Source organism: Thamnophis elegans, chromosome 6 (genome assembly GCF_009769535.1).
Source record: "Thamnophis elegans isolate rThaEle1 chromosome 6, rThaEle1.pri, whole genome shotgun sequence".
NCBI lineage: Eukaryota > Metazoa > Chordata > Lepidosauria > Squamata > Colubridae > Thamnophis > Thamnophis elegans.
In genome coordinates, this window is record NC_045546.1 from 3,538,570 (window position 1) to 3,553,646 (window position 15,077).

Genomic DNA, 15,077 nt, shown 5'->3' on the forward strand with positions numbered 1-15,077 from the left:
AAAAAGGTTGAGAAACACTGCTCTAATACAAGGGTGTGTCCAATCTTGGCAACCTTTTAAGATTTGCTGACTTTTAACTCCCAGAACTTAAGATTTTGGGACTTTCAATTCAGCATGGCTGGCTGGGGAATTCTGGGAGTTGAAGTTCACTAGTATTAAAAACCTGTAGAAGTTGGATTTCCATGCTCTAGTATTTCATGTAAAGGCTCTCCTAATTGCAAGCCATAATTAAGTCTCCGATCAGAGCCAAGATGTAACTTCCCCTCTGTGTGTGTGTGTGTTGCATTCTATGTGTATGAAAAAAGGTCAAATCGTGTTTTATAAGCGCAGCTACAAAACCATTTGCAGAGTCTCCATGTTTGGGTCTAATTAGAGGTTGTTGAACTGTGTTTATTCTTGTAATCTTCTCAATCTTGGGGAAATCCTGCTTTGAAGACGCCAATAGAATCTGAAAGACACAAGAAGTTGCATTTCAGAAAAAAGAAAGAAAGAGGGAGGGAGGGAAGGGACAGAGGGAGGAAGAAAAGAGAAAATGAAATAACGAAAGGAAAAAACAAAAGAAAGAGAAAAAGAAGAAAGAAAAAGGGAGGGAGGGAAGGAAGGAAAGAAAGAAGAAAAAGAAAGGGGAAAGAAATAAAGGAAGAAAAATAAAGAGAATAAATGAATGAATGAAAGAGAAAAAGAAAGGGAAAAAGTAAGAAAGAAAAAAGAAAGAAAAAGGGAGGGAAGGAAGGAAAGAAAGAAAAGAAAGGAAGGGAAAGAGGAAGGGAGGGAGGATGAAAGAAAGAGAAAAAATAAATGAATGAAAGAAAAAGAAAGGAGAAAGAAAGAAAAAGGGAGGGAGGAAAAGAAAGAAAAAGAAAGAACGAAAAGAAAGGAAGGGAAAGAGGAAGGGAGGGAGGATGAAAGAAAGAAAAAATAAATGAATGAAAGAAAAAGGAGAAAGAAAGGAGAAAGAAAGAAAAAAGGAGGGACGGAAAGAAAGAATAAGAAAGAAAAGAAAGGAAGGGAAAGAGGAAGAGCGGGAGGATGAAAGAAAGAAAGAAAATAAATGAATGAAAGAAAAAGAAAGGGGAAAAGTAAAAAAGAAAGAAAGAAAAAGGGAAGGAGGGAAAGAAAGAATAAGAAAAGAAAGGAAGGAAAGAGGAAGGGAGGAAGAAAGAGAAAAAGAAAGAGAAAGAAGGACAGAAAGAAAGAAAGAAAGAATCTCCTGACAGAGTTTCACATTAGTTTTCTTTTCGGTTCCACCACAAAACCGCGGACGGCAAAAAAAAGAAAGCGCGCATTTGACGTCATCACAGCGCGACGAAAACATCGCGCTGTGATCGATAAATGTAAAAATAAAGCGAAAACCTTACCCTAACCCCCCCCAAACCTAACCCTAAACCTAAGTGCTTTAATTTTATTTTTATTTCAATTTTTAATTTTTTTCGTTGCGCTGTGATGACGTCAAATGTGCGCTTTCGTCGAGCGCGATTTTGCCGTCCGCGGTTTTGACGGGTCACGTTCTTTTCAAGTAAGCTTTGAAAAGCTCACAATGTAAAAACCTACCAGTTTAGAAAAGCTGTAAATGTGAGTAGATGAATAGGTACCACCCGTGGGAAGGCAACAGGTTTTCCATGGGCCTTTGGCATACAGGTATTCCTCAACTTACAACAGTTCATTTAGTGATCGTTTGAAGTTACAACGGCATCGAAAAAAAGGGACTTATGACTCTTTTTCACGCTTACGACCACTGCAGTATCCCTGTGGTCATGTGATCAAATTTCGGACGCTTGGCAACTAACTCATATTTAGGATGATTGCAGGGTCCCAGGGTCACATGATCCCCTTTTGTGACCTCCTGACAAGCAAAGTCAACAGCCAGAGTCACTTTACAACCGTGTTGTTAAATTATCGACGGTGGCGAATCACTTAACAACGGAGGCCACAAAAGTTGTAAAAGGGGGCAAAACTCCCTTAACAAATGTCTCATTTAACATCATCATGTGGACATAAGTGGAGGGCTTGTCATTTGCTTATTGACCGTTCCAGGTTGCAACGGTGCTGAAAAAAAATGGCTTACAAAGTGACTGATACTTATGACCATCACGGATCCTTCACAATGAGGCGAACAAATTTCGAGCACTTGGTTCGTAGGACGGAGCAGTGTCCCGGAGCGAATGGGATTACCATTTTGCAAACTTCTGACGAACAAAATCAATGGAGGGGAAGCTGGATTCACTTAACAACCAAAGGATTCACTTAACAAACCGCAGAGCAGAGGGTTCGGGTTTTTAACAAACTGGATTATTGGTCTGAGCTAAAGCAAGGAAAGGAAGCCAGAGGGTCAACGCATTGAAGAGAGATAATTAGGAGGGCCAACCTGGCCATCGTTCCTACCTTCCTTTAATGCTCAACATCGGCATCTTCAAATTGTCCCGTAACCACTGGGGCTGCATCGACTTCCATTCCATCTGAAAGCAAAAACAGCCACGGAATGAAGATCGCAACAGCACTTAAGACTTATATACCGCTTCACAGGGCTTTCACAGCCTTCTCAAAGCGGTTTACGGAGTCAGCCTCTTGCCCCCAACAATGTGGGCTCCTCAATTGACCCACCTCGGAAGGACGGAAGGCTGAGTCAACCTGGAGCCTGGTGAGATTCGAACTGCCAAATGGCAGGCAGGCAGCAGAAGCAGCCTGCAGTACTGCACTCTAACCACTGCGCCACCATGGCTCATATGATAGATGATGGATGGATGAAGATAGGTAGGTAGGTAGATAGGTAGGTAGGTAGGTAGGTAGGTAGATAGATAGATAGATAGATATAGAATGATAGATAATAGGTAGGTAGGTAGGTAGGTAGGTAGGTAGATAGATAGATAGATGTAATAGCACTTAGACTTATATACCGCTTCAGTGCTTTCACAGCCTTCTCAAAGCGGTTTACAGAGTCAGCCTTTTGCCCCCAACAATCTGGGTCCTCGTTTGAGCCACCTCGGAAGGACGGAAGGCTGGAGCCTGGTGAGATTCTAACTCCTGGCTGTGGGCAGAGTTTACAATACCGTGTTTCCCCCCGAAAATAAGACAGGTGGTTATTTTCTTCTGACTCCCGAAATAAGCGCTTGGCCTTATTTTCGGGGAGGTCTTGTTATTTTTGAGGTGCAGGAGGCGGAGAGCGGGGTCACCTCAGGGCTGCTGCAGCGAGGCGAGTCACTTGGCCTGCCGCTCTTTTTGCGACGGCCGTTAGCGTGACAGAAGAGGCACGATGGTGAGGGTTGTGGGGAGTGGCTGTTAGGTAAGGGCGTGTGGGATGCATAGGCCATGTCCCCCTTCCCCCCCTTTGCCTCCTCTCCTCAAGTTGTTTGCGCGGCAAGTAACCAGAGGAAATTGCGGGGACTGGCTGCACATGCGCTTAAATATTCTCGGGGAGGGCTTATTTTCGGGGGAGGGCTCATTTTAGTGCATGCGTTCAAAAGCTCAATTGGGCTTATTATCCAGGGAGGTCTTATTTCCGGGGAAACAGGATACTGCACTCGAAACACTGCAATATTATGGCTTGCTCCTTCCTTCCTTCCTTCCCTCCCTCCTCCTCCTCCTTCCCTCCCTCCCTCCTTCCTCCTCCTCCTCCTTCCTTCCTTCCTTGCTCTTCACAGTGCTTTCCAGCCCTCTCTAAGTGGTTTTACAGAACCAGCCTCTCACCCCCAACTGGGTCCTCATTTTACCGACCTCAGAAGGACGGAAGGCTGAGTCAACCTTGAGCTGGTCAGGATGAAACTGCCGAACTGCTGGCAGCTGGCAGTCAGCAAATGTAGCCTGCAGTACTGCATTCTAAGCACTGCGCCGCCACGGCTACTGCAGGTGGTCCTCAACTTACGACCATTCATTTAAATGACCATTTGAAGGGACACCGGCACCGAAAAAAGTGAATTATGACCGTTTTTCACACCTACAAAAATGTTGCAACATCCCCGTGGTCACGGGATCAAAATTCAGATGCTCGGCAGCTGGTTCACATTTACGACGGTCACAGTGTTCGTGTGCATCTGTGTGACGTGATCCCTTTATGACCTTCTGACAAGCCAAAATCCATGGGGAAATCAGATTCACTTAACAACCGTGTTATAAACTGCAGTGATTCACTTAATGACTGCGGCATCCAAATCTCTTTCTCATTAGATGGAAGGAAAGTTTGTTGAAAATGATTGGGTGGGTTTCAGCCGGTACAGCCATACCGGTAGTAGTCAGGAGCAGCGGCCACCGTACTGGTACAGTGGCTCGTTTGGCCCACCTGCGCGCGTTCCTTACCTGTTTTTAAGGCAACCGGGGCAATTGTGCACACCCGCACGCCGCCTGTGCGACCTCCGACAAGCAGCCTGGTGTCGCAGGATCGGTGTGCATGCGTGGGCAGCACATATCAGCAGAGCACACGTCCTGCGTGTGCACGAATGGGCCACGAGTACCGAAGATAAGAGCAACCCACCACTGGCAGATTTCTCTACATTTCGACACAGGAAGAGAGTTGCGTCGAGCAACAAAAATCTTTTGCAGAGCTTGGAGGTGCCTGCCTTAAATCCTAACCACAGACCGTGACCCGTCAAAACCGCGCTCGACTAAAGCGCGCCCGATTAAACCGCGTCGCTGATGTCATCAACAGGGTGACAACAGCCAGCGCGGAGAAAGAAGGGCGCTTTAAATAGCGCTTTGAAAGCAAGCCGATTCAACTTAAGGTAAGGGTTAGGTTTAGGGTTAGCTTTAGGGTTAGGTTTAGGGTTAGGTTAAGGGTTAGGGTTAGGTTTAGGGTTACGTGAAGGGTTAGGGTTAGGTTTCGGGTTAGGTTAAGGGTTAGGTTTAGGGTTAGGTTTAGGGTTAGGTTTAGGGGGGTTAGGTTTAGGTTTAGGGGTTAATTTTAGGTTTAGGGTTTACAGCGTGCTCCTGTCTCTGCGCTGTTGTCGCCCTGTTGATGATGTCAGCGACGCGGTTTAGTCGGGCGCGGTTTAGTAGGGCACGGTTTTGTGGGTGAACCACCAGAGACGGCCCCTCAAACATTCCAAGGTGTCTCAAGAAAAGCTGCACGCCGAATCCGTACCTTCAAAATCCCTCAGAGTCTCTTCCGTTCTCACCCCGGCCATGTGGTACTGAGTGCTTACGGACTGGGCCAGCATGCCCTCCAGCCTCTCCAAGGTCGCCTGACCCTCGGCTGTTAAACGCGACAAGCCTTCCTCGTACGTGTAGAAGGACGGGATATCGCCTTGACCGATTTCTGTGCCAAGAACAAAACCCAAAACGCAGGTTAGCCTTTAAAACAGGGGTCCCAAATGTCTGGGGGCCGCGGCTTAATTACCGCTGAGCCACAGGAGTGGCCGGCCAGAGTGCGTGCGTTCATGCGGCCTCACTTGTGCGAGCTGTTGTAGCCTGTTGGCCACTGGGCAGAAGAATCAGAGAAGGAGAGGGAAGAGTGGGAGTCAGGGCAATATGAGAGCTCCAAGGGGGAAGAGGGAATGGAGCTGGCAGAGAGAGAGAGACAGAGGCGGAGCCTGGGCCGCCGTCAGCCCTCAGATGGAGCGTCAACAGCCCCCAGGTCTGGAGGTGGCCTATGAGGAAGAGGAGAACAGCTGGGTCCAGTGCCTGATGCGCGGATGCACAGAATGCAGAGGAGAGGAGAGCAGTGGAAATCTATGGGCCGGTCCCTGGGACAGAAGAGCCACCGCTGCTAGCGAAGCCCCACCCTAGCTCTGGGGAATAAAAGGCAGGGGACAGAGATGAATAGATGTGGCAGAGGAGAGGAGAGCAGTGGAAATCTATGGGCTGATCCTTGGGACAGAAGAGCCAAAGCTGCTAGAAAAGCCCCACCTTAGCTCTGGGGATAAAAGGCAGGGGGCGCAGATGAATAGATGTGGCAGAGGAGAGGAGAACAATGGAAATCTATGGGCCGGTCCTCGGGACAGAAGAGCCACTGCTGCTAGCGAAGCCCCACCCTAACTCTGGGGATCAAAGGGAGGGGGCGGAGATGAATAGATATGGCAGAGGAGAGGAGAGCAGTGGAAATCTATGGGCTGATCCTTGGGACAGAAGAGCCAAAGCTGCTAGAAAAGCCCCACCTTAGCTCTGGGGATAGAAGGCAGGGGACAGTGATGAATAGGTGTGGCAGACAACTATTCATCTCCCAGCCGGACAGACTTGTTAGACAGCGGTGCGAGAAATTTTTTGCCAGGGCTGCCGGTGCTCCTAATAAAGGAATCTGTGGAGTTCACGTCAGAGGGTTGGTCGTGGTTGTGGAGCTAGGTCAGAACACGAGCGTTGCCATAGGCGCTCGTGGTCCCACTCACGCGAGCCTCATTATTACTTGCAGCCGGGTCGCACAACTCGCTGTGAATGTTGTGGGCGCTCGTGCAGGCCCATAAAACCACCCCATCTTTCCCCTCTCCCACTGCTCTGGCCCGCCAACCCAAAAAGTTTGGGGAACTCTGCCTTAGAAGAGAACACAACATGGTCTGCTCATGTGATTAAAATTCAGATGCCGGGCAATTGACTTGTACTTATGACGGTCACAGCCTCCTGGAGTCAGGTGATCCCATTTTGCGACCTTCGGATGAGCAGAGTCAATGGGGAAGCTGCATCCACTCTGCCACCACGTCATTCACCTCACTGCCGCGATTCGCTTAACAACGGTGGTGAGAAAGGTCGCAAAACGGGGCAAAACTCACTTAACAAATGTCCCAGTTAGCGACAGAAATTTTAGGCTTGATTGTGGCCGTAAATCCAGGACTACCTGTGTTACTTTCCAGGAATTATTTCAATAAGTAACCTGATTCTATTACCTATCTTTGTGGAGGGGTGGTGGTGGCCGTTAAGCTAATGGCACAGTCATTAAGCAGAAAGCACAGTCATTAAGTGAACACTGCAGTCGTTAAGAAAGCCTGTTTTTCCCAATGAACCTTGTTTGGCAGAAATTGGAAGGAAAGACCAGAAACCAGTAGAAGAGTAAAACAGTCACATGACTTTAGAGCATGACGGACAGCCATAAATGCAAGCCAAGCGCCCACAATACGATCACATCGCCCCCCTCCCCTCTGTAACAAGGGAGTGTTCAGAAACTTACGGAGAGGTCATAAGTAACTCAGGGAAAGCCTGTAACTTCAAGCAGTGAGTAAGCGACCAGTCGTTAGGTGAGGACTACCTTACAGACTAAAACGATGATTAATCAAGGAATGTCTCTGGAGGTTCTCCGCCATCCAGGTCACGATTGTCCCAAATGTGCTTTTTTTTCAGGAGGGAAATGGACTTTCTTGCTTTTTCCTTTTGAAGACATTTCACTTCTCATCCAAGAAGCTTCTTCAGCTCTGACTGGATGGTGGGGAATGGAAGGATTTATAGTCCTTGCAGGCAGCTGGTCATTTGCATCCTTTTAGAGGGTCGTTGAGGCCACTTGGAGGTTTGTCTGTGTCCTCAGGGTCACCTGAGTGGTGCAAATGGTTCCTGTAGCCTGCAATTTTTCCCTCTGGAAATCCATTCCTTCTCTCACCCCATTCCAAGGGTCTTCACCCCAAATTGTATAGCTAAAAAGTCTGTAGAGATTCTCCATCATCCAGGTCAGGGTTGTCTCAAAGATGCTTTTTTCAGGAGGCAACTGGACTTTCTGTTTTTTTCTTAGAAGACGTTTCGCTTCTCATCCAAGAAGCTTCTTCAGCTCTGACCGGGTGGTGGGGAAGGATTGATCCTCCTTGCAGGCAGCTGGTCATTTGCCTCCTTTTAGAGGGTCGTTGAGGCCACTTGGAGGCTTATCTGTGTCCTCAGGGTCACCTGAGTGGTGCAAATGGATGTGGAGCCTTCTTGGAGCTCCTGAAAGGATTGTGTTGTGGAGCTGTGCTTTCTGCAGGATGTTTCAGCAGTTCCAAGATGCCTCCACACCCATTTGCACTACTTAGGTGACCTTAAGGAAACAGACAAACCTCCAGGTGGCCTCAGCGACCCTTTAAAAGGATGCAAATGACCAGCTGCCTGCAAGGAGTATCAATCCTTCCATTCCCCCACCATCCAATAACAACTGAAGAAGCTTCTTGGATGAGAAGAGAAACATCTTCCAAGAAAAACAAGAAAGTCCAGTTGCCTCCTGAAAAAAGCACCTTGGGGACAACCATGACCTGGATGGCGGAGAATCTCTATGGACTTTTAGCTATGCAATTTGTGGTGAAGACCCTTGGAATGAGGTGGGAGTAGGAATGGATTTCCAGAGGGAAAAATTGCAGGCTACAGGAACCATTTGCACCACTCAGGTGACCCTGAAGACACAGATAAGCCTCCAGGTGGCCTCAACGACCCTCTAAAAGGATGCAAATGACCAGCTGTCTGCAAGGAGGATCAATCCTTCCATTCCCCCTCCATCCTGTCAGAGCTGAAGAAGCTTCTTGGGTGAGAAGTGAAAGGCCTTCAAAAGAAAAAAACAGAAAGTCCAGTGGCCTCTTGAAAAAAAAAAAAAGCCCGTTTGGGACATTAATAAATAATTTTTTTTTTCCTTTTTCATTTTGGCCTCTTGGCACAGATGCAAAACTGCCAGTTAATGGGGCCTAACCTGGGTCAAAGTCAATTGGGGGGGGGGGGGGGGGAATGGCACACTAGGGGAATCCAAGCCCCACTCACCGTGAGCCTCGACATCATATTCCTCCCCATCGTAATTGCCATCGGAGTCTTCGTCATCCGGGTCGGGGTGCAGGGCCTGGCATTCACACATGGCGGTGAACATGGCTTCCACTAGGTTCAAACACAAGAGCAAAAATTGACTTCACTCAGTAATTGCTCCATGAAGGTATTTTGACAGGCACTTGGCAACTGGGGTGTGGCGATGACGGTGGCTGCGGCCCAGGGTCATGTGATCACCTTTTGGGACCTTCCCACCTTGTTTCCGACAAGCAAAGCCAATGGGGGAAGCCAGATTCGCTTAACGACCAAATGATTCACTGAAAAACGGCAATGGTGTGCTTAACAATTGTGGCAAGGAAGAGCGTAAATTTGGGGGTGGCTATTCACTGAACTACTCTCTTGCTTAGCAGTGGAAATTTGGTCGTAAGTCGAGGGCTACTGGTGTTTGCCCCACGGACTGAAAATCTATGGAGGAGGAGAGTATATCAGAATTATAGTGTTTGCTTGCCAGTTAAATGGGTGCCAGCATTATTCTGAAAAAACAACTGTGTCTGATGCAGTGGTTAAGGCATCAGGCTAGAAAACAAGAGACGGTGAGTTCTAGTCCTGCCTTAGTTATAAAAGCCGGCTGGGTGACTTTGGCCCAATCACCAGGAGACTGAGAGTTCTAGTCCCGCCCTAGGCATGAAAGCCAGCTCGGTAACTTTGGGCCAATCACCAGGAGACTGAGAGTTCTAGTCCCGCCTTAGGCATGAAAGCTGGCTAAGTGACTGGGCCAATCACCAGGAGACTGAGAGTTCTAGTCTTGCCCTAGGCATGAAAGCTGGCTAGGTGACTGGGCCAATCACCAGGAGACTGAGAGTTCTAGTCTTGCCCTAGGCATGAAAGCTGGCTAAGTGACTGGGCCAATCACCAGGAGACTGAGAGTTCTAGTTCCGCCCTAGGCATGAAAGCCGGCTGGGTGACTTTGGGCCAATCACCAGGAGATGTTGAGTTCTAGTCTCTATTCTAGAGAATAGGATATATTCTCTATGCCAAAACTTGTGTGATCTTTTTCCCCTACTTACACGCTGATTTGTCGCTGGGAACAAATCGGAATTCTGAGATGGGTTCAAACTCATCGTCGCTCTCCTCCTCTTCCTCCTCCGGAATGGGACTTTCTCTGGATTCTTCTACTAAGAAATCAAAAATGAAGATGCCTGTCAAGGAACCTGGCGTTCCTGCCTCACTTCTCCAAAGAAGTAGAGCCACTGGGAGCTCCTGCTGTCATTTCCAGCAAAGATAGCTAATGGCCAGGGATAATCACTAAAACCCAATAACTGGGTGTAGCTTACACAATTTTGGTTTCTGGTATAAGAAATGAAAGAAAAAAGAGGGGGAAGGGAGAAAAGGAGAGCAAGGGAAAAGGGGGAGAGAGAGAGAGAATGAAATGGAGAGAAGAGAGAGAAAGAGGGTGAGGAAGATAAAAGGGGAGGGAGGGAAGGAGAAATTCAAGACAATAAAGGGCTAGAAAAAAAGAGAGAGAAAAAGAGGGAGGGTGGCAAAAACCCAAAGTCACTATTTCAGGAGGCAACTGGCCTTTCTTGTTTTTCTTTGAAGACATTTAGCTTTTCATCCGAGAGGCTTCTTCAGTTCTGACTGGATGGTGGGGAGGTGAAGAAGCTTCTTGGATAAGAAGTGAAATATCTTCAGAGAAAAACAAGAAAGTCCATTTGCCTCTTGAAAAAGCTCCTTTGGGACAACCACGCCCTGGATGATGGAGAATCTCCACAGACATGGAGGGAGGCAAAAGGAAGACTCAAGAGAATAAAGGATTGGAATAAAGAGGTTGACTCGGCCTTCCATCCTTCAGAGGTGGGTAAAATGGGGACCCAGATTGCTGGGGAGAAGATGCTGACTCTATAAACTACTTAGAGAGGGATGTAAAGCATTGTGAAGCGGTATATGTCTAAATGCTATTGTGAAGGAAGGAAGATGATGATCCGGCCCTTTGGAATGAACTCCCCGCGGAGATCCGGACCCTCACCTCTCTCCAGGCCTTCCGGAAAGCCGTCAAAACCTGGCTGTGCCAGCAGGCCTGGGGTTGATGAGTTCCCCTCCCCTCTCGACTGGTATGGCTGTGTGATTTTCGTGTATTTTAATTATGTGTACTGTTGTTTATGTTCCCTTTCCCCTTTGAGTTGTTCACCGCCCTGAGTCCCTCCTGGAGAAGGGCGGCATATAAATAAACCAAATACAATACAATACAATACAAGAAAGGAAGGAGGGAGGGAGGAGAGAAAGAAAGAAAGAAAGAAAGAAGGAAGGAAGGAAGGAAGGAAGGAAGGAAGGTAGGTAGGTAGGTAGGTAGGTGTGGGGATAGTTGTTTTCTCAGTAGCTGGCCAACCACGCTGAGGAATGCAACGTCAGCACAATGATCCTTCCTTAATAATACTTTGATCAATGAATCAGCTTCTGCCACAGAGACTGTGTATGACAATAAAAAGGAGCTCCCACAAGCTGTTCGGTGTGCCTTCCCATTAACCTTCTTCCTGCCTGAGCGTTTTTCTTCACCACAACTGGAAGGAAGGAAGGAAGGAAGGAAGGAAGGAAGGAAGGAAGGAAGGAAGGAAGAAGAAAAGCAGCGTGGTAACGCAGTGGTTAAAATGCAGCATTGCAGGCTGACACTCTCTCAACTGCCAGCAGTTTGATTCTCCGCTCAAAGTTGACTCAGTCTCCCATCCTTCCGAGGTCGGTAAAACAAGGAGCTAGATTGTTGGGGGCAATTGTTGTGACCGAGGCTTCCCAAGAGCATGAAACAAACTCCTTGTCCCAGCAAAAAACCCTTTTATTAATTTGCTGTGAATTCTGCTCCTTCACATCCAGCAAAGTCTTTCGAGGGAGGATTTACAGTCACAGACCTTATCTGGCTTGGAGAGCTGCCAGGCCGATCTCTGCAAAACCTGGCAAGGAATCTCGGAGAGTCACGAACCAATGAAGTGAACTAATGGTCTCCTGCAAACTCCACTCCCGTCGCTCCTCTTTTATTTCCTCTGGGAGGGGCCATTCACCGTCCACCTGTGGCCTTACTCCCAAGTCCACCCCTGTTCTTTAGCTCTTCCCTTCATCTGGCAACGCTGCACATACGCACACTGGGAACAGGCTCCAGCTGTTCTTCTGCCTCACTGATATCTGACTCTGAAGGCAGCTGATAACTGGCATACGACCCTGGCCTCCTTTCTGCCTCCGACACAGAGCCCTCATCCGAGTCTTCCCCAGACTCCAGGACTGGCCCAGGTTCCTCCCCAACCTCCTCACTGTCCGAATCTGCTGCCAGCTGTGCTGACCGCTGGCAGACCACAACAGCAATAGGCTGATTCTGTAACCCGCTTAGAGAGGGCTGTACTGTAAAGCATTGTAAAGTGGTATATAAATCTAAGGGCCGTTGCTAACTAGTCCAACTTACCTTCAAACTTTGCATTCACCATGACATACAAATGTTCCCACGGGTAAGTATTCAAATCCCTGGAGATGGCATGTAAACTTATGATGGGATAATCCAATGAGAATCCTAGGCCCGAATCTGCTATCCATGACAGACGACTAAGAATACAAAGCAACACACAAAAAAATAAGTTATAACCGAGTTGATAAGAACAGAATTTTACAGCAACCTACTCATAAATCACTGTTAACATTGATCTGAGCCATAAGAATGACATACTTGATTATTTTTTAAAGCTGCTACAGAATAAAACCTGGATCCAAGACACAGATTGCTAATGGATACAGGAGGTGGGAGTATTAGTCGGGATTATACAGAAGAGGGATTCAGGGCTGGGCCAGTCACCCTTTCTTGGGTAACAACCCACCTCACAGGGTTGTTGTTGCGGAGAAAATAGGAGGAAGAAATTGTGTGGTATACGTTCTTTGTCTTGAGTTATTTATAAAATAATAAAGGCTGGATACAAATAAATAAAAATTAGAAAGATTTATTCGCCACTTTTGAGTTCAAAAACATACCATCAAACCAATATAAAATAAAGTTATCCAAACCATAGACTGTAGCCATCTAAAACAGAATCAGCCATAACAACGGTGGGCTCAGCCGTTTTTGCTATTGTTGTGACCCGACAGCTAGGATCTCAGGTAAACATTTTTAAGGGTTTACACATTTTGCCACATATATCCTGAGATCACCTATGGCCATTATAGCTACTGTAGCTTGAAGGCAGAAGCCACCTGTGTCTCAATGACATTTACAGGTGGACACCGACCTTCCAAGTCCAAAAAATCCCCAGCCAGTACAGCAGATTCTGGGAATTGAAGTCTCATACTTTTTCCAAGTTTGAACAATACTGGGTTAAACTGTAAGGATGCCACATGCTTGGACATTTGAGCCTTAAATACAGTATCTGTCTGTCTTTCTGTGTAGTATGTATCTCATCTGTCTGTCTGTCTATCTCCCATCTATCTATCTATCTGCTTTCTATATCTATATCCTTTCTATCACTCTTGCTCTGTTGATCCATCCATATCCCATCTAACTATATATCCTAACTATATCTATATCCTATCTATCTGTTTATATCATATCCATCCATCCGTATCTATCTATCTATCTAATCTATCTATCTAATCTATCTATCTATCTAATCTATCTATCTATCATCTATCTATCTATCTATATATCTATCTATCTATCTCATCTGTCTGTCTATCTCCCATCTATCTATCTATATCCTCTATCTATATCCTTTCTATCACTCTTGCTTTCTCCATCCATCCATCCATCCATATCCCATCTAACTATATATCCTAACTATATCTATATCCTATCTATCTGTTTATATCCTATCCATCCATCCATCCATCCGTATCTATCTATCTATCTATCTCATCTGTCTGTCTATCTCCCATCTATCTATCTATATCCTCTATCTATATCCTTTCTATCACTCTTGCTTTCTCCATCCATCCATCCATCCATATCCCATCTAACTATATATCCTAACTATATCTATATCCTATCTATCTGTTTATATCCTATCTATCCATCCATCCATCCATCCATCCGTATCTATCTATCTATCTATCATCTATCTATCTATCATCTATTTATCTATCTATCTATCTATCTATCTATCTATCTATCTATCTATCTATCTATCTATCCTATCATCTATCTCATCTGTCTGTCTATCTCCCATGTCTATTTATATCCTCTCTCTGTCTATATCCTTTCTATCACTCTTGCTTTCTCCATCCATCCATCCATATCCCATCTAATTATATATCCTAACTATATCTATATCCTATCTCTGTTTATATCCTATCCATCCATCCATCCATCCATCCATCCATCCATCCGTATCTATGTATGTATGTATGTATCTATCTATCTATCTAACTATCCTATCATCTATCTCATGTCTGTGTATCTCCCATTTGTCTATTTATATCCTCTCTGTCTATATCCTTTATATCACTCTCTCTTCATCCATCCATCCATATCCCATCTATCTATATATCCTAACTATATCTATAGCCTATCTGTATCCTATCTGTCCATCCATCCATCTCTACCCTATCTGCTTGCCTGCCTCTTTTACAAATCAACCCAAGGCGAGCAGAGATCCAACGTGCTTTCTCCCTCCCATTTCCCCAACCACAACCACAACCACCCAATGAGTCCAGGCACAGAGAGGGGCTGACCCAAAGTCTCCCCATTGCTAAAATTATGATTCGATGAAGGGCAACCAGCCGTCAACAGTCGCCGGGGACCCCTTAGAAACCAGGCATCCAGGAGGGTCCATGGTCCCTCATGGAAAATGCCATTATATTGTGGCAGGACGAGGTTCCTGAGCTGCAGGCTGGAAAAATCTGACCACGGGCAGGCTCTCTTCCTCCTCCGAAAAAAAAGGCCGATTTGCAGCATTATTCCTCCCTGCCCTTCCAGTGGCAGGGAGTTCCGCAGCTCTCCTCGGGTATGTGTAGGTGCGCCCTCCTCACCTCTCCGCGATGTAGAGGCTGCCGGTGCCCAGGCCGCGTCCCGCGAGCACGGCCTCCGTATCGGGTTGCCTCAGCCGGATCCCCTCGCTCGGCTCCGGGATGCGCTTCAAGAAGCTCATAGCGAGCGCCAGGCCTACCCCGAGACACAGGAAGGACAACCCGCCCAAGGCTGACCCCGAAACGCCCCGCCGCTTCCTTTCGCCGTCACCATAGAGTGGAGGGAGAGAGTGAACGCCCCGCGCGCCTAGGGCCGTCACCATAGAGATGAGAAGACGGCGCTTCCCAGCACCGATTGTGGCGGTGTCACGTGACTTTCTCCCGGCCTGCGCGCGCACGCTCTCTCCCTCCATCTATCCATCCATTCTTGCCTCCTTCCTTCCGTTATCTATCTGTCTGTCTGCCCATCCTTCTTCCCTCCCTCCTCCTTCCTTCGGTCATCTCTCCCTCCCTTCTTCCTTCCTTTG

At 47.0% G+C, this 15,077-nt stretch overlaps 1 protein-coding gene across 2 annotated transcripts; it reads right to left on the reverse strand.

The window, feature by feature from the left end:
- Window positions 1-190: 190 nt before the first annotated feature.
- CLNS1A (chloride nucleotide-sensitive channel 1A) lies at window positions 191-14,786 on the reverse strand. 2 transcript variants are annotated; one of them, XM_032220336.1, is made up of 7 exons: window positions 14,614-14,786; window positions 12,068-12,204; window positions 9,690-9,794; window positions 8,623-8,733; window positions 5,072-5,245; window positions 2,383-2,456; window positions 191-448 (listed from the first exon to the last, which is right to left on the reverse strand). In XM_032220336.1, exons 1-6 carry the CDS (start codon window positions 14,730-14,732, stop codon window positions 2,389-2,391), a joined length of 714 nt encoding a protein of 237 aa, XP_032076227.1. In that variant the 5' UTR covers window positions 14,733-14,786; the 3' UTR covers window positions 191-448; window positions 2,383-2,388. The 2 variants fall into 2 exon arrangements, with proteins under 2 accessions (XP_032076227.1, XP_032076226.1); XM_032220335.1 differs by having other exon boundaries at window positions 9,690-9,797; window positions 14,614-14,784.
- Window positions 14,787-15,077: the final 291 nt, after the last annotated feature.